The 19932-nt window shown below is 36.4% G+C and overlaps 1 protein-coding gene across 4 annotated transcripts in view; it reads left to right on the top strand.

Moving 5' to 3' along the window:
* kpna5 (karyopherin alpha 5 (importin alpha 6)) overlaps positions 1–19694 on the top strand; it is a 30931-nt gene extending 11237 nt beyond the window's left edge. For 3 of the 4 annotated variants that reach the window (XM_041253210.1, XM_041253211.1, XM_041253209.1), the window contains exons 5-14: positions 10–104; positions 451–582; positions 3482–3570; positions 7193–7292; positions 7715–7878; positions 8403–8481; positions 11823–11948; positions 12245–12372; positions 13950–14128; positions 18052–19694. In XM_041253210.1, the coding sequence (XP_041109144.1) occupies positions 10–104; positions 451–582; positions 3482–3570; positions 7193–7292; positions 7715–7878; positions 8403–8481; positions 11823–11948; positions 12245–12372; positions 13950–14128; positions 18052–18239 (1280 nt within the window). In that variant the 3' untranslated portion in view covers positions 18240–19694. Of the gene's footprint in view, positions 1–9; positions 105–450; positions 583–3481; positions 3571–7192; positions 7293–7714; positions 7883–8402; positions 8482–11822; positions 11949–12244; positions 12373–13949; positions 14129–18051 lie in introns of those variants that run through there. The other variant, XM_041253213.1, reaches the window with a different exon arrangement.
* The last annotated feature ends 238 nt before the right edge of the window (positions 19695–19932 follow it).

The raw sequence follows: 19932 nt of genomic DNA, 5'->3' as shown, positions 1-19932 counted from the left end.
TTTACACAGAACCTTATCCACCTATAGATGAAGTAATACTTACACCAGGAGTTGTAAACAGATTTGTAGAGTTTCTCAAAAGAAGTGAGAATTGCACACTGCAGGTATGTTTTCTTGGTTGTACTACTATTGTTTGGATGTAGTAGGTTTTCTTTAGGCCTAGGCTGTTAAAGCCAAAAATGGGTTTGTCGGGTGTAATTTCATTTGTAACAAAATACTAAGATCTAACATTTTAGAATATTTGCAGGCTATAATTAAACAGCTAAAGCTAATAATGTATCTATTGTATTGCTAGTCATAATGTGTGTGTGGGGGGGGGGGGACTACATTAGATGTGCTTTAGATGCATTCAAAGCATGGTGAAACACTATTTGACAGGTAAGCCTCATTAGTAAAATAATAAATACGGTTCTGTTGATAATGTGTTGTCTCTCTCTTTTACATCCGCAGTTTGAAGCAGCATGGGCTTTAACGAATATAGCGTCAGGAACTTTCCTACATACTAAAGTTGTTATCGAAACTGGTGCAGTACCAATTTTTATAGAGTTGCTCAATTCAGAATATGAAGATGTACAGGAACAGGTAATTATAAAATAGGGGTGTGATTTTTGTTCCGTTTTTGGTTTGGTTCAGTTTGAGAGCTCAGATGCAGATTTGTCAAGGTGGAGTTCTGTTCAAACAAATTAACTACTTTATTTATATATTTCTTTACATGGTTGTACTGTACAGAATGTTTGTAGTGGTTGCAGAAGACCTTTTTTTGTTTAAAAAAAAAAAAAAAAAAAGACTTCAAAAAAAGGCTTAAAGACCTCAACAAACTGGTGAAGGACTTTGCAGATTTTCACCTAACACTTAAGGAACCCTGTGGAAGGGGTGTGGGTAATTCACTGACTAGGAGACAGACAGGTGTACTTGAAAACACCACACAGGTGCCCAGTTTTATTTTCAAACAGTTGTTGCTTTTTCCGGCAGAGGGCACTGTTGACCGTGGGCTGCCTATCAACGATGATAGACAGCACCACGGAAATACCACAGCTGGTACGTGAACAGCAAGTGCACTCGCAGGTGCTCAAAGAAATAATAATGAAAACAGAAGACGAAAAGAACAATGGAAAATAAAACAGTAATAAAACTACAAATAAAAGGTGCTGCACTCGGCAGCGTTATCCCGGTCGTTGCTACCCGCACGACCCGGATCACCGTCCTACTCTGTAGGCTAACTAGCCTGTTCTGTCACAATACGCCGGGGTCTGCCCAAGGGTTCCCCGCTCTCTCTGTCTTGCTATGAAACTCTTTGTTTCGCCTGATTCCTGGTCCTGGATCAGTGCTTCCGCACTCCCATTGCGTCTAAGTGGGCAGACCTGAGGAAACAACGGAGCGTTAATTTATAGGGCTAACAATCTCCCAAGACGCGCCTCTCAGCCATTCAGAGAGGGGGAAAGTCTACACACCCACTTTCCCACCTCCCCGTGTCACTGCCATGACTCACAGGCGGTTGTTGGACGACTGCCGCCCTCTTCCTGCAGCCCGTGAACACGCCAGCAGAGTCAGCACAGATCTCTCCCTGTTACAAACGCTTTTCACTGTTTATTACTGTAGACCACTTTCGTCATGGCTGACCCATAGTGGTCCCAGTTTACAGTGTGTAGCAGATCATTCCGTTGTCCTTACCTGCCACACTACTCTGCAAGTGCTGCATATAGTTGTAGTCAAAAGTTTACATACCCCAATGGAAATTTATCATTTCTAGAAATTTCTCAAACAAATAATAATAGGAAAAATCTTTTGTAGCAAACGTTTTCCTTTTGTGGATAAAGGAGAAAAAGTAAAGCAATTTTTTTTGCAAAACTGCAAAAATGCCAGTTCAAAAGTATTCATACCATATCAAGGAAAATTAAATTAATAGCTAATTGAGGCGCCTTTAGCAATAACCTCTTTTAAATGATTAGGATATTTGTCAATGAGTTTTTGGCATGATTCTTTAGTGATTTCTGACCATTCGTAAATGCAAAATTGTTCCAGCTCATTCAAATTCCGAGGACTTCTCTTGTGCACAGCCTTCTTCAACTCATACCAAAGATTCTCAGTCGGATTTAGACCAGGACTTTGATTAGGACATTCCAGAATCTGTTTATTGTTCTTTAACCTTTCTGAAGTAGATTTTGATGTGTGGTTTGGATAGTTATTGTGTTGGAATGTCCAGCAGTGCTTTTAAACCAAGTTTTGTAGACAATAGTTCCAGTTTCAGATGATTGGCCAATATCTTTTGGTATGTTATGGAATCCATCTTACCATGTATTGGTACTACATTTGAGGAAAGGAAACGTGCCATTAGAGGAAAAACAGCCCCATAGAAGGATATTACCACCTCCATGCTTGACAGTATGTATGTATGTATGGTGTTTTTTTCTTTGTACGCCTCACCAGACTTTCTCCAAATGTAACGACTATCAGTGTGACCAGTTGGCTCCTTTGTCTTTGGTTTCATCGCTCCACAAAACCTTTGGCCAGAACTCATATCCATTATTTAGTTGCTGTTATGCAAACTATAAGCGACTGTCCTTGTGACGTTTTACTAAGAGGGGCTTTTTCCTTTTGCCTGCGACCATTGAGACCTTCACCATGCAATACTTGACCTGTGGTTGAAGTGGAAACCCCAGTCCCACTTATAACCAATTCACTTTGAATATCTTTGGCAGTCAATCTTGGATTGTTATTAACCTTCCTCAGAATTCTTCTACTTGTTCTTGATGAAAGAATCTTCATTCTTCCAGACCGAGGGAGTGTTGTGACAGTACCATGAGTCTTGTACTTCTTGATAATAGAAACAATAGTTGAAATTGGGATACTCAAATGCTTGGAAATGTTGTGCCCTTCTCCAGCTTTATGACAATAAATATTTTTCTGCCTAAGGTTTTCAGATAGCTGTCTTTCCCATATTGACTTATTGGTAATGACAGCAATCATTCTAATGCCTAAACTTTTCATACTCTCCAAGATTGTTCACCTACAATCCAGCATTTCTACACTTTTCTAGAATTAGGTTCTGCATTATCATATTGACATTTCTAGCACCTTGTAGACAATACTATCGTAGCATTAAAGGGTATGCATACTTTTGAATTGGCATTTTTGGAGTTTTGCAAAGAAATTGTTGAAATCTATTTCTTGTAACCTTTTGTTCGTCATCCACAGAAGCAAAACCTTTGCTACAAAATAATTTTCTTAATTCTTAGTTTGACAAATTTCTAGAAATTATTAATTTCCATTGGGGTATGTAAACTTTTGACTACAAAAAAGTTTTGTTTTTGTTGTGGACCCTTAAATGTATGTGTAGTGGTGTACCTGTCCCCCTAAAAATGTTGAATTCGTTTTGACCCCTGTAATGGCCACCTTTTATGTAAATTGTGTTGCCTCATAGTATTTTAAATGACTTCTGTGTTTTGATTTTGTAAGTGTATTTTCATTTATATTTTTATAGGCAGTCTGGGCGCTGGGAAATATAGCTGGAGACAATGCAGAGTGCAGAGACTATGTGTTAAACTGTGTAATACTTCCTTCACTCTTACAGTAAGTAATATTTATTTATAAACTTCATTTATTTTAGCCAGTGACAGTTTGTGTTTCTATATATAAGACAATATTTCTTCTCGATATACAATGGGAGACACAGAATAAATAAATTACTGTTTTTTCTTAATGTGGATAGTTACTGTAAAAAATCGTTTTATAGGTCGCACTGGCGTAAAAGATGCACCCCCATTTTTGAGAGTTCAGTGTTAGGAAATCACTTTTTTGTGTTTTTAAAATACTTTTTTGACAATTAATTTATTTCCTAAATAGATACATAGGTTTAAGTTCGAAATAACCATTCTTAGAAACATTTTATTCCATTAATAAATTTACAGTGTTTTTCATTTTTAGTTAACTGCTAGAAAATATTAAGATTTTCCAAATTTCTAAAATGTAAAAAATAATAATTAACAGAGTGTAAAATCAAGTTATGCATCCCGCATCACATCTGTATTAAACTATTTTATTTTAGCTTATCAAGTACCTAAACAAGTTCAAGAATATATCATCTTTGCTTTACTGAACATTTCTTTCCATAACCAAACTTGGACAATAGTTCCAGCTCCACTGGCTTTTACAAATTAATTGGACTAATTCAAATTTAAAAGTAAAGTATTAAACAGTGCTGCTTGCATCAACTAAAAAAGCAAAAATAAATAAATAAAATAAACAGTGCACCATCTAATAACCTGTAAACAAAACATTTTAGTGTTGCATACGATTCAGTACAATTGCATTCAATTTCCAACTGTACAAATACATTCATTTTGTTTTGTTAATCAGAACCATACACATACCTTAAGTGTACCACTGCATTACACTGACGTGAACAAGTTACAGTATCTGTTAAAGTCATTGAAAGTACTCCATTCAAACTAAATGTTTTCTACATTGGGCCTTAAACACTTTTCCTCCTGTCGGCTCGTTTTTCTTTCACCATTTTAAGTTTGTCTGTTTTGTCTTCAGTCACGTACTGTTTTTCAACATTGCAATTAACATGTATTTCAGCAAATTCAACTACGCGCTATTTCAAACCTATTGAGTTGCATTTTGGTTTTTTGTTTAACTGTCCTGCTTTATCCAGACTGTCACCTGCATTATTATAGCATTGCAGTTACAACGAACGGAAGACTTGAAAAGTTTACTCTGCTTTCTAGCCAATAGCTGTGTACTACAGATCTCATGGGTGGGTTCAGTCTGAAATGTTAACAAACCAATGGCTCTGGAGGGTTGGAATAAGGAAATTCATAGAGACTGACGGCTATCTTGTTAACAGTGAAGTAGTATAGCTGTGATGTTTGAGAGGAGGTCAGTAAAGTGTCTGAAAACTTGCGTTTAACATTCAAAATGATTAAGGGTATTGAGAATAACAAATTAAAACTTTTAATTAGAACAGTGGTATTGTGTTTCTAACTAGCAACATGACCTGAATACCATAATTCCTGAAAAAATAAATCTGCTTGTTGACAGAAGTTTGTGTGAGGCATAGCCATGGCTGTAGTAATCCCATCATGGCACTGGTACCAGGGATTCAAACTGGATTCTTTCTGTTATGGTTTGGCTCTGAACTGAACCAGAATTTTCGGCTCCTGTTCCAAAAGGTCCGAATGTCTGATTTCGTTCCGTTTCGAACGAAATGAAATACCAGTTCATTTTTTTTTTTCTAGCCAAGTAGGCTACTGTATTGGTGTTCATAAGTCTTCATTTTCTTGAATTAAACAAAAAGCATGAAATACAGTAAATGCAAAGGGAAAACCGTGTGACAAGTTATCCGTCTGTATCAATAAATGCACTTCTGTAGAAAAAGCAATGCCTATGTTGCAGCCTTAAAAGAAAATGACAGCTGTCCGTTGATTTCTTTTTTTTTCTTTTCTCTGTTGCAACTTTCATTTGCCTCCAGTTTAAGTTTACAATTTTTTTTTTTTTTTTTTTATAAACAATTCATATCAGCGACATTTCCCAACAGTCTTGGTGGGTTAGCATTCTTACATTCAACATAGTGACTTAACCCTTAGAGTAGTACGACTATACCGGTATGTACTCTGCTGTCTGGTCCCCAGGGAGTATGAACGTACCGGTACATTCTGCAACTTTAAACTTGAATTACAGAGCCTACAAAACCCCTGATTGCATGATATTGTAACACTAGGTTTCTGTAACACATTTTATTGGTCTCTTGTGCCCTCTGCTAGATATTGACTGAATTACATATAATCATCCCATTCACAAAAACGACAACAGTGTTTGTAAACCGGCGAAAATTCCTCAGTGAGAAAGAAGTATTTGTAATAATACTGAATTCAGATTCCGATTTAAATTCAAATACGTACAATTCTTCCACTGAATTGGATGTCAGCGAGTGTGTCAGTGAAGATATAAGCAAGGAATATTTACCACCAACATCAATTGACAGCGAAGAGGCGGCGCCAAGCTCTGTGCGTTGCTCCATGCTTCAAGGAGTATCTCAGACGCTGAAGCATTAGACACTCTCACTCCCTCCACCCCCACATCCTGTTTACCCAGATATGATTTATTCATGTCTCTCTCTCCTCTCTCTCTCTCTCTCTCTCTGTCGTTCTCTGGTTCAGCCTTTTTTTTGTTAGGACATGTGGTTGTTCCACCCTGTTTATTGTTTATTGCCTACATGTTATTTTTTTAGTAGAAAAACTTTCCCTATGACTAAAAAATATATATTTGTTTTATTTATTTACGGTAAAAATGACTTGTCTGTATTTCATCATTATTCATTACATATATACAAACATACAGCTTTCAGCTTGTTTGTACGCTGTACTCGTAATAATCAGGCACATGCAGAAGAAAAAACACTGTCTCCCATAGGACCTACAGTGCATTTTAAAACTCACTACTCAAAGGGTTAATGCAATGTTTGTCTGAAATAAACTCTGCAGCTTATTGAGATCATGGCTCCATCAAGTATGCCACTTGCTTTTTTCTCCATTCTGTTCTACCTTTCAACATAAAAAAATAAATAAATAAAAATATTCAGGTAGCTACACATGCACCTTATATTTGAAAGGTAATGCCAAAAAAATATAAACATTTTTGTGACAAACATCTTTTCAAAGCATTATATGTTTACCTTAACTTACATATTTCTTCTTGCATACCTACTCCTGTTTTAAACAGATATGCAGAAAAAGTCATATCCAAGTAATCTATTATGTATACACTCTTTATTATTAAGCTGGCTGTGATGTAGTGCTTTGTCGTTGACCACTGAGGTATAAGGCCATGGGAAGAGCGCTGTTTTCAAATTGTATGCTTGAAAACGATGGAAAGAGAAAAAAGGGAATGAAAAAAACAACATTATTAACCAATAAACAAAATATTGAATATCGTTTTCATTCCAGAACATCATAAATAATTTTTGTTTTATTTTTCTGTTGCATAATGTTTTTTTTTTTTTTTTTTTTTTTTTTTCCCTTTCCCATTCCTTTCCAAAACCCTGACTGGTACAGTATTTTGATATTAAACACACCGCCGCATACGTTGCATTGGTATATTGCTCGCTCCCTCCTTTTAAGGGCCCCGTAAAAATGGCTAGAAAATCGACTTATACAACAGTTTTTACGGTAATACAATTTTATTTTTTCAGATTACTAACAAAATCAAGTCGACTTACAACAACAAGAAATGCAGTTTGGGCTCTGTCTAACTTATGCAGAGGGAAGAATCCTCCACCAGATTTTAGTAAGGTATGTTCAAATGTGAAAATGCAGCATTGCCATTGTATTTCTGTGATTCTTATATATGGGAACTTTTACTGTACTGATTGAGATATATCAAATAAGGTTTTGCAGCAATTTAAGTAAGTTTGGAAGGATTTTGAGTAATCCTGTGCTTTTTTGTTTTTTGTGATCTCAGTTCTCTTGTTATGGGGCACTGTTTGTCTTTTTTTGTTTTTTGTTTTTTTTAAATAGTAATAATAATACATCTCCTGAATAGGGTCTGAATTTGAAAGGTCATATAACCTAAATTGTTTACAAAAGCAGTTTTGTTCTAGACAAAATGTTATAATAGCCCAACAGAACACTTATTATATCAATGCATTTTTAAAAGCAATTGGTTCTTTTAATCTGTTGCTGATCTCCTGGTTTTGTCTCCATTCATTATTTAGGTATCTCCGTGTTTGAATGTATTGTCAAGGCTTCTCTTCAGCAGTGATCCAGATGTGTTGGCAGATGCTTGCTGGGCCCTTTCATATCTCTCAGATGGACCCAATGACAAAATTCAAGCAGTAATTGACTCTGGTGTTTGTAGAAGACTAGTGGAGCTTTTGATGTAAGCAGTCATTTTTGTTCATTTTAAATGTTGTTAAACCAAAGATAACCAAAATCACGCATATTCATGTCACTGACCACAGAGCTGCAGTTTATTGTTGGTAGCATGAGGCATTTAAATATTATAATAATAATTACATAAAAGGTCATGGTCTTACTTTGGTAATTACTATATTCTCAGACCACCAATTGATGCTTTCCCATACTTTGTGTATGTTTAATTATGCATTATTTTAACACTGTTAGTAATTAGGTGGTAACTACAGGGAGTATCGAGAATATGAGGAGAGAAGCATTCAGCAGGATAACAAGATTTGAAATTACAATGAAAGTGAATTGCAAAGAGATTCCAAGTAGTAATTTATGACAAGTAGAATATCTGTCATTCAATTTGTTTGACACATTAGTTTTAATAACTTGCATTAATTCACAGTATAGTACAGCATGGCACAGCCTGTTGCAGAAAGGCGATTTCTCTTGATTTCAGAGCAGAAGCAGTGTGTAAATATTTTTTTATTTAAACAGGAATAGTGACTACAAGGTTGTTTCCCCTGCATTGAGAGCGGTTGGAAACATAGTAACAGGTGATGACGTTCAAACTCAGGTAAGAGTTACTTTTTGTTCAGCTTTCTGTGATGTAGAATTTTTTTTTTTCTCATAATGTTCGTTGTGTTGCTAGAATAATACTTAGATTTTTAGATTTCATGAGCCACGTAAGTTCCTGAAAACTCTGAATTGCAGAAGTCTAGTACATATGCACAAATATAAAAAAATGTACCGCTTAACCTCAAATCAAAACTATATACTCGCATATAAATCTCCCCTTAATTCCCAACCCCTCAGTCACACACACACAGTAACAAATGTACTTAAATGAATCCAACTTATTACCAATTTAGATTGCTTTTCTGTACAGTAGGAGCCCAGCTTGACTGCCAGCTCTCTAATCCAACATAATAAAAATTACAAAAAGCTTTAAACTCCTGTGTGTGTGTGTGTGTGTGTGTGTGTGTGTGTGTGTGTGTATACAGTGCCTTGCAAAAGTATTCAGACCCCTGACGAATTCTCTCTTATTACTGACTTACAAATGGTATATTGAAATTTCGTTCTATTCGATATTTTATTTTAAAACACTTAAACTCAAAATCAATTATTGTAAGGTGACATTGGTTTTATGTTGGGAAATATTTTTAAGAAAAATAAAAATCTGAAATATCTTGCTTGCGTAAGTATTCAACGCCCGCACATTAATATTTGGTAGAGCCACCTTTCGCTGCAATAACAGCTTTAAGTCTTTTGGGGTAAGTATGTACCAGCTTTGCACACAGTGTCTGGAGTGATTTTGGCCCATTCTTCTTGGGAGATTTGCTCCAGGTTGTTCAGGTTGGTTGGACGACGCTTGTGGACTGCAATTTTCAAATAGTGCCACAGATTCTCAATGGGATTGAGATCAGGACTTTGACTGGGCCACTGTAGGACATTCACCTTTTTGTTCTTGAGCCATTCCAATGTTGCTTTGGCCTTGTGCTTGGGATCATTGTCCTGCTGAAAGGTGAATTTCCTCCCAAGCTTCAGTTTTTTAGCGGACTGAAGCAGATTCTCTTGCAGTATTTTCCTGTATTTTGCTCCATCCATTCTTCCTTCAGTTGTAACAAGATGCCCAGTCCCTGCTGATGAGAAGCATCCCCACAGCATGATGCTGCCACCACCATACTTCACTGTAGGGATGGTGTGTCTTGAGGCATGGGCAGTGTTAGGTTTGCGCCACACATAGCGCTTTGAGTTTTGGCCAAAAAGCTCTATCTTGGTCTCATCTGACCACAAAATCTTTTCCCACATCACAGCTGGGTCACTCTCATGCTTTCTGGCAAACTCCAGACATGCTTTCAGATGGTACTTTTTGAGTGATGGCTTCTTTCTTGCCACCCTCCCATACAGGCCAGTGTTATGCAGAGCTCTTGATATGGTTGACTGATGCACCATTACTCCACTCCCAGCCACTGAACTCTGTAGCTCCTTCAAAGTGATTGTTGGCCTCCCTCTGTGGCTTCTCTCACAAGTCTCCTTCTTGTTTGAGCGCTGAGTTTTGAGGGACAGCCTTTTCTTGGCAGTGCCTGGGTGGTGTGATGCAGTTTCCACTTCCTGATTATTGATCCAACTGTGCTCACTGGGATATCCAAACACTTGGATATTATTTTGTACCCTTTCCTTAATCTATGCATTTGTATTACTTTATCTCTAACTTCTGTAGAATGCTCTTTGGTCTTCATTTTCCTTCAGATTCACAGCCTTACCAATGACCCTTCAACAGTGGGGTTTTTATCCAGAAAATGTGACAGCAACTTTAATGGTTCACAGGTGGAGGCCAATGGCAAGGTAATTGTGTCCTCTTTAGGGCAATTTCTTTCATCGGTGCAAACTGGGAGCTTCCACAGCACAGGGGTTGAATACTTATGCAAGCAAGATATGTCAGTTTTTTATTTTTCTTAAATATTTCCCAACATAAAACCAATGTCACCTTATAATAATTGATTCTGAATTTGAGTGTTTAAAAATAAAATATGAAACAGAACGAAATTTCAGTGTACCATTTGTAATTCGGTAATATGAGAGAATTGGTCAGGGGACATTATAAATTTAAAATGTATCGAAATTATGCAAACAGTTGTGTTGTCTGTGCCCAATTGATGCAAGATATGCCCTGCTCCAGCAAAGCATTTCATTGTTTTATTTTATTTTATTAGTCATTTAGCACAGTGTTTCTCAACCCTGGTCCTGGGGCCCACTGTGTCTGCTGGTTTTCATTCCTACCAAACTGTCAATTGCGTAACTAGATCCTTAATTGAACTGATAATTTGTTTAATTAGACCTAACTGTTTTCAGCTCTTTAAACAGTTTAGATTTAAGTTAGCTATAACATTTCATAATTATATTGAAGTCTGCAACTGTTTAACAGCTGAAAACAATTAAAAAGGTCTAATTATGCAAATTATCAGGTCAGTTAAGTAATTGAGAGCTTGACTGGAATGAAAACCAGCAGACACAGTGGGTCCCCAGGAACAGGGTTGAGAAACATTGGCTTAGCAGACGCTTTTATCCAAAGCGACTTGTAGAGACTAGGGGGTGAACTACGCATCAACAACTGCTGCAGAGTCACTTACAAACAGAACCTCGCTCAGGGTCACACACAGTGAGTCGGTGGCTCAGCTGGGATTTGAATTGGGGACCAGGTAGCAAGCCCTTTTCTTAACCACTGGACCACCAGGTCTACCTACTGTAACCCTATAAAAACTACAGACTGCCAGGAATGTGAATGGTTCGTATTCCCATTTGTCTGTATAAGCCTGTGTGGTTTATTATTTTAAAGTGATATGTCATCATTTGCTGTTATTCCTGAAACTAAGGCAACTGCATTGTTTATTTATTTTTGCTGTGCAAGGTAAAAATTTGCTGTATAATAACAGATCATATTTAAATAAATCCTTAAGAAATAACTGGTCTTTTCAACTTTGGGTTCAGAAAAAAAAGCCACTGAAAAAGAGCTGTGTAAACCTAGTGCCAGTGATACTGCTGCCACTTACACTTTCCGTCTTAAATTTCATGAAGTAAAAATGGTTATTAATCACAGATTGATTGTGTTTGCTGTTAAATAAAAGTGATGGGGAGAGGGCAAGTGGATTTTTCCATGTTATATTCTTACTAAAAATTATGAGTTCAGACTTTTGTTGGCTGCACTGTTGATTTAGCAGGAATGTTTTTTTTATTTTTTTGACCCATATTAAAAAACTTGTATGTTATTCAGCCCCAGAAATTGAAACGTGAAATAAAAAATATACAAGCTACTGTCCAATTTAGATTTTGATAATACATGGGAGTACGTTATTAGCTTTTTATAACTAGCATCTTTCACTGCTTCCATTTTTACTTGATTTGTTTTTCTCTTAGGTAATACTTAACTGCTCAGCATTGCCCTGTCTCCTTCATCTACTGAGTAGTCCTAAAGAATCTATAAGAAAGGAAACCTGTTGGACTGTTTCTAATATCACTGCAGGAAACAGAACTCAGATCCAGGTAATGCATTTGATTATTACATTTGACTGGAATTTAAAAAATATACAAAATATAATTTCAGTTTAGAGTTTAGTTGGTAATTTATTTCAGCAGTTGAAATTTTGCACTTTAATTTTTTAAAAATGAAAAAAATGAAGACTGCAATACACACACACACACACACACACACACACACACACACACACACACACACACACACACACACACACACACATATATATATATATATATATATATATATATATATATAATAAGTAAATCTATTGATGTACTACATTTATTTTATTTATTTGCAGGCTGTAATAGAATCAAACATATTCCCTGTACTAATTGAGATTCTACAGAAGGCTGAGTTTCGCACAAGAAAGGAAGCCGCATGGGCCATCACTAATGCAACATCAGGAGGAACACCTGAACAGATCAGGTACTACACGAGCTATGTTACCAGTCGATGATGAATTTTATGTGGTATTCATTTAGACTAGGGATGCAACGATCTATAATTTTCCCAAACCAAAACCAGTAATTGCATAAAATTTGCATAAATTTCTCAACAGAGAAAACCGAAACTGATTTTTTACATGCAATGAAAAAGCATAGTCAGTACATTGCCACTACACAGGCGGGCATTTTTGGGAGCTCCTCGCACACTGCTGCACCTAAACGGTTCATATTGACACCCTTAATAATTTTAATATGGTAACATAAGTCAAAAATTATAACAAGACTCACCTGAATGATTCTGACAGCCCTGAGTAAGGAAACCCGCGGCTTCATACTTAGTGTGGGTGTTCAGATGCCTAGAGCTGTTTACTTATGCAAACACTCCCTGCTTATCCCAACCTAAACCTTTTAATAATAATAATAATAATAATAATAATAATAATAATAATGTATCCTAGGAAGTGAAAAGCTGAAGCTGGAAGTTTGAGTTTAAAAAACATAAGTAAAAAAATAATAATAATTTTAGTCTTCCATCTCTGTTAAATCAGTCGGTGTAGCCATAGTAAAATATATATGTATAATAATGATGCTAAACTGACTACAGCAGCGAAATGCAAAAGTGTAGAAAGAAAATGCATGTATTGAAATTAGTTTTGTTTGTTTTATTACATTCTATTTGCATATTGATTGAAGTCAAGTGTAAGGGCCTTCCTTGCCCATAGTCATATGTATATATCGCATGATCTACCGTTCTACTAAGATGTGATTTGCCACCTACAACTGACTGTGGTGACAGTGGAGGTACCTGGAAAATAATGTCTATTAATGCATTATTTTATTATTTCTACACTGTGACTAATTGGCTTGAAAGCCAAAATAATACTAACTTTCTTCTTTAAACAAACCTACTGGTTAGATAGTACTTCAGTGCAGTTACAGCAACAGAACACATGCAATTATGCATGTCATTTTTTCAACTGTGATAAATAAGCTCAATAGTGTTATTGAACACTAATACCAATATAATGTTTATTGTTTTTTTACATTTTGAAAAGAAGTCTGAGATTTTGTATTAAACAGTCCAGTCTGCATCAAGTCTTCTTGAGGTCTGGTCGTTTGGCTGCACAAAGACAGTTCGGTTTTAAACTTTCATTTTGGTTTTATTGAAAATCGATTTAGATGTAAAAAAACAGCAGAAAGAGTTGATAAAAAAAAAATGAACAGATCATAACCGACTTGCATCCCTCATTTTAGACTGACTGAACAGCACTTCCTATTTACTTCTGAATTCCTAAAAAATACTGTTAAACATAACAAAATAAATGGATGTTTTTTGTGTTTTTTTCTGGAAGGGAACTAAATTATCTCCCTTGCTGCCTCAATTGGCTTTAGCGAGCTGCGCTGATGTTCCGATTGGCCTGACCAAATGGGCCAGTGTATTGTGGCAAATGTATTCTTGTACTGAAACTGCTCATTTATGTGCGGGCAGGTAATCTCCGCAAGTTGTTTGTGATGACTATCCCATTGACAAATGAAACATTTTATTGTATTTTTTAGGTACTTGGTGTCCTTGAATTCCATCAAGCCTCTTTGTGACTTGCTGACAGTGATGGACTCTAAAATAGTTCAAGTTGCTTTGAACGGTCTGGAAAATATTTTAAGATTGGGAGAGCAAGAAGCAAAACAGAATGGTACAGGCATCAACCCTTACTGCTCCTTTATAGAAGAAGCATATGGTAGGATTTCCATGTATTATACTATTGTACTGTTAACAATCACAGGGTTTCCGTGCATGTCAATTTACACGTGAAATGGGGATGCACGTGCACGTTTGGTGTTTGTGGCTGAAAGAAAATGGCCAAAGAGAGGGATAGGGTAAGTTTCCTTTAATCATGTAAAATGACAAAACACACAAGGAAAATCCATGCCCAGTTTTGCATGGAAACCCACATTTCATGTATAAATCTTAATGAGTGTGTTTATCGTTAACTATAAATATTGCAAGGGAGCAAGCCAGTTGTCTTGGAATCCACAGTAACAGCAGAAAGTAGTGGCTGATGGGCAATTTTATGGCTAGCAGTGGTGTAGTTCACTTTAATGATAATGTGGGTGGCTTTTTTTTTTTTAATTCTTGTATTTTGCTTTGTCTGGACTCTCATGTTGTATATCACTTGTGGGTTTACAGTTCTGTATAAAATCACGTACCATGAACTGTGTTAAGCCCTTGTTATAGTATTAAAGCAGGTGTTTGAGAATACCATTGCTGTAAAAACTATTCTAAAGTGAAACACGTTGAGAAAGTGAGCTGCTTAAATGTCTAACTGAATTTATTCCTGATTTTTTTAAATCCCAGCTATGCCCGAAGACGATGCATGTCCGCCCTCCACGTTAATAAGTATAGTTGAACTGGATCTCGTGAGCCAGCTCGATCGCCCAAAACAGTGCAACAAAATTCAACAAGTTGTTGATGCCCTCTCAGAACTGACCAATTAAAATTGCAAATGAACATAGTATTTGTTTGCATCATTAATATTTAACACAACAGTAAATCCAACACAACTTAAAAGAAAGGAGAGAATCTCTTGACAGCACAAGCCTCTTCATATCACTGCTGTCCAGTTGAAACTGGCGGTTGAGGTAACCTTTACAGTTGCCAAGTCCACTTATAATAGCTGGGATTGGGTTTGTTTTTTGAGTCGATGGTTGGAATTTGCATAAGCACTTAAGATTGGTTGCACTTGTTTTGGGCTCGTTTTGAAAGACAGTGCCGCTTTTTTTACTCGCGAGACTTGGCAACACTGGTAACCTTCCCCATCTGTCTCACAGACAGCCACTGATTACTGAAAAATTAATTTTGTTGACAAGAGTTTGTGCAGGATACAGCAGGTAGTGGCAATTTTTGTAATAAATTAATGCTGCACCAGTCCATTTCATCAGTATCCACCACACACACACACACACACACACACTCTACCGGTCAAAATTTTAGAACACCTCCATTTTTCTAGTCTTTATTTAAATCTATGCAGTTTAATGTCTCAGTGTACTCTAAAATTAAAGTATAGAACAAATAAACAATTGGCGATAAAAAAGAAATCATGGAATCTTTTTGTTTAACAAAATTTAATCTAAAATTTTGAGAAGTAGCCACCTTTTGCAGATATAGCAGCCGAACGCACTTGTGGCATTCTTTCTACAATGGAAATCAAATATTGTTCGGGAAGTTCTTCCCAACACCGTTGCATAAGTTCCCACAAATGTGTTGCACTTGTAGGTTGCTTTGCTTTCACCCTTCTGTCCAGTTCATCCCAAACCAGCTCGATGGGGTTTAATTCTGGAGACTGTGCTGGCCATTCCATGTTTTGAAGCCTACCGTCTTGTTCTTTTCTTCTAAGGTAGTTCTGACGTAGCTTGGAGGTATGTTTTGGGTCATTATCTTGCTGTAGGATGAACCCCTGACCAACTAGGCTTATACCAGAGGGTATTGCATGGCGCTGCAAAATGCTGTGGTAGTCGTTTTGGTTCAGGGTGCCACTTATTCTGTGCAAGTCGCCGACTCTGGATCCAGCAAAAGAGCCCCAGACCATCATGCTTCCTCCTCCATGTTTGACAGTCGGTGTCACGCAACGAAGAACCATCCTTTTGCCTACTTGATGGCGTACAAAAACCCTGCGTGATGAACCGAAGATTTCAAATTTTGATTCATCGGTCCATAAGACCCAGTCTTCAGTAGTCCACTGGGGGTGCTTCATGGCCCAGCCAAGCTTATTTTTCTTATTTTGCCATCTTAGCAATGGCTTTCTTACTGCCACTCGACCTGTCAAACCTGCAGCTCGAAGTCTTCTCTTCACAGTTGAAACTGAGACTTGCTTACTTCGACCAGTGTTAAGCTGTGCTCAAAGCTGTTGTCCTGTGAGCCACCTATCACACAAGCTGTTGACTCTCAGAAACTTGTCATCTGAATCTGTTGTGGCTTTCGGTCTGCCAGACCTCTTCCTGTCAGCGTTTCCTCCAGTTTCCAAGTGCCTTTTGATGGTGTAGGAAACTGTACTCACTGACACCTTGGCTTTCATTGCAATTTTTCTAAAGGAAAGACCTACACATTTAAGGGTTATAATGGTCTGTCTGTCTTCCTTTGTTAATTGCCTTTTTCTCACCATTATGAAAGCAATATACTACTTTCTGCAGTACAATACTGTCCAAATAATGCTTAATAGGGTGTATTAACACAGTCTGTTCCAACACTGCTTTTATACAGACAGAGGGTTTGTAAGTAATCAACAGAAGTTGGGACACCTGTAGGAATTGTTAGCATCAACTTTCAAGGCTTAATTTACTTCCATTGCTGCAGAACAGCTGTAAGTTGTTAACCCATTACTTGTTCCCTGAAAAAGGCCTTTTTGTATAACTCTGAAATGTACATTATTTTTCAGTTTTTGGTAACCGAAACTTTTTTTAACCTCTGGCAATTTACCGCTTACCTTTGTACCATTCATGTTATTCACTGGACTTGAACTGCTTAAATTTAAATAAAAACTGGAAAAATGGGGGTGTTCTAAAACTTTTGACCGGGAGAGAGAGAGAGAGAGAGAGAGAGTGTGCGTGTGTGTGTGTAATAGTAATCTTGCAGCTCACCACACCGGCTCGCACAGGTTCTTCACCCTTCAAAGTAAAAACCTAACACACAGGACTGAAAGGAACAGCGCTCACGTGCACTTTTTAATAAACAAAAATGAAATAAACAAAACAAACACCTGGCTCTTATTTGGAGCACTAACTAAACATATGCAGGTCCCTGACTAACACGCAGGACAGCTAAGCTGTTTACCTGACATATAACACTAAAACAAAACACTAACACAGATGTTTATAAAACCAAACGTATGTTTTACACAGAGCTTTACGACTTCCAGTCGGGCTCTACACTCCACAGCAGCAGCCCCGAGCAGGCTGACTGCTTTCCTTTTATATTCTGCACTTGGCTCTAATTTTTAATAATTGCCAGGTGCAGGTGATAATTAAACAATTACCTGGGCAGGGAGGCTTTAACTCTGTCCCTGCCATAAACAAATCATTTTTCAGTTTGCAGACCCCCTGTCCTGCTACACACACACACACACACACACAGTTTGTCGGTTTTCAGCCATGGCGACCTGCAGTACCTGGTAGTTTCATTTTATACCTCCAGAGTTCATTTTTAATTGAGTCAAAAGATAAATTTAGTTGAAACAGTACTACTAACGAGATGACACTCCACCTAATGACATTTGAAAAGCAATTTGGGCAAGAGCAGTAAAACACATTATTAATCAACCTGGCATCATGTATTTTACTTTGTTACAGCAGCTTATATTCACTCATGTTCCAGTTCTCTGCACATGGAAACCACATTTTCACAAAAGTTCACTAGTAATCTTCAAAAACAGCATGAGCACTTTACGTATAGCTAATTTACATATCAACCCCCACCTTTTTGTCGGGTGGAAAGCCCGGTTTACTGAAGTAAACTGAGTGACTAGAAACGCAAAAAAGCATTTTACACAAGACATTTTTCTTGAGCAAATGTCTTGAGCTAAAAAAAAAAAAACATCATGGAAACTCCATCATTAATTGAAAAAAAATGTTATTCGCTTTATTATATAACTTTGTTTCCTTATAGGTCTGGATAAAATTGAATTTCTCCAAAGTCATGAGAACCAAGAGATCTATCAGAAGGCATTTGATTTAATAGAACACTATTTTGGTGTGGAAGAAGAAGATTCCAGCATTGCCCCACAGGTTGATGAGACCCAACAACAGTTCATCTTTCAGCAACAGGAGGCACCAATGGAGGGGTTTCAGCTGTAACTACAAACCCACATAATTTGAACAGCCTCCAGGCAAGAGTTCTCCAAGTTTATTTTGTTATCATTAACATTATTATTTAAATGTTGTTCTTCTTCTCATGGCCAAAGCCTGAAACTGTCCTATTCTTTAGAGGGTTAATGTAAGGCAGCTCCTGCACCTTTTATTCCTTTTTTTTTTTTTTAAGGTTCATTTAAATGTTTGTGTAAACTATTTTCTTGGAAATTTAGAAAGCTGCACTTGATTTATATATTTAATTTAAATAAATGGAAATATGTGCATGGTTTGTATAGTATTTTAGACCATGTCATACTTTTAATGTCTATTTACCTTATTTATTCTGTTTAAAGAATCTATTAGAAAAAAAAATCTTCTGTTTATATATGGGTTGCTTTATACTGTTACACAACAGTTCATCTGAAAACATTTTGTTGGCTGCAAAGTATTTGTCAGTGAATTTGATTGCAGCACTGCTGGTCGTTACTTTATATTAAGGTAAAGGGCAGAACAGAAGAGAAGTACTGCTCTCCCAAGTAATTTTCTGATTTTAAAATATATTCTGAATTCAGATTGATTTATACTGCTTTAAAGAACATACCTGCGGATTAAATTTTTTTCCCCGCGATAATGATGTAGATTATCAGCTTATTACATTGCTGTTATGAAGCTCATATTTATTTTTTTTTTTTTTTTTTTTTTTTTTTTTGTCAAATCAATGAAGCTGCATCACATTTTAATAGATTTCAATTTTCTTTTGTATTATCTTTATAATTATAAGTAGATATAATTGATTAAACATGGCTTCCGTGGGTACTGTACTGCTTATCAATTAGGGCCAAAAATGTAAATCGTATGACTGTTTTACAAAACTTCTCCGCTGTGAATTAATTAATTCTTTGTATATTATATATACATCGAACCTTTGTAAAGGCTTGGTAAATCTAAATTGATATTGCAATTGTCATTCACAGGATTTTGATTATTTTAATATATTTTGTCTTTTAAAAAAATTGGTTGTTAAAGAAATGATCAGATTATACAGTCATGTATATCAGTTTTTTTTTTTTTTTTTTTTTGTATACCATACTGTGAATGTTTCTAAGGATTTTTTATTTTGTTTCACAATTATTGTCCATTGCAGTCAAATCAACTGGAATATAATGTGAGATCTTTTGTAATGGGAAGGATGGGGCAGTTTTTGTTCACTGCTTTGTTATGTTTACTAAACTTTAGTGTCTACTGTGCTGGCATACCTCACTTTTTTAAGCATTTAATTCTCTACATAATGTAACAACTTTTCAAGAAAGCAACGAAGTGTTACATTAGTGATTCATTAATATGATACAATTATGCATATGGAATATGTATTCCACTGTTTGGGGATGTTTACTCAATTCTGTACTATCTAATAAAGAAAAAAGTGATCAACGTGGCCTAATAAACAGTATCAGAAAAGCACCTGAAATCGTCATGTGTTTCAATATCCAATATTTAAATTATATGGCAACTGACCATTCTGTTCTAATTGAATTGAAGTGTTTAGCCAATGTTTAAAGACATTGCTACTGAAGTCAGTAAAAAATGCTGATTTATTAATGGCTATACTCCACCTTTTAGAATGGTTACTTTTCTAATTAAACTAACCCCCAATTGTATTGACCTAGTGGGCATAGTAAGTGAGTTTCCATGAATCTAA

Source organism: Polyodon spathula, chromosome 6 (genome assembly GCF_017654505.1).
Source record: "Polyodon spathula isolate WHYD16114869_AA chromosome 6, ASM1765450v1, whole genome shotgun sequence".
Taxonomy (NCBI): Eukaryota; Metazoa; Chordata; class Actinopteri; order Acipenseriformes; family Polyodontidae; genus Polyodon; species Polyodon spathula.
This window is presented reverse-complemented; position numbering and strand designations above follow the sequence as displayed.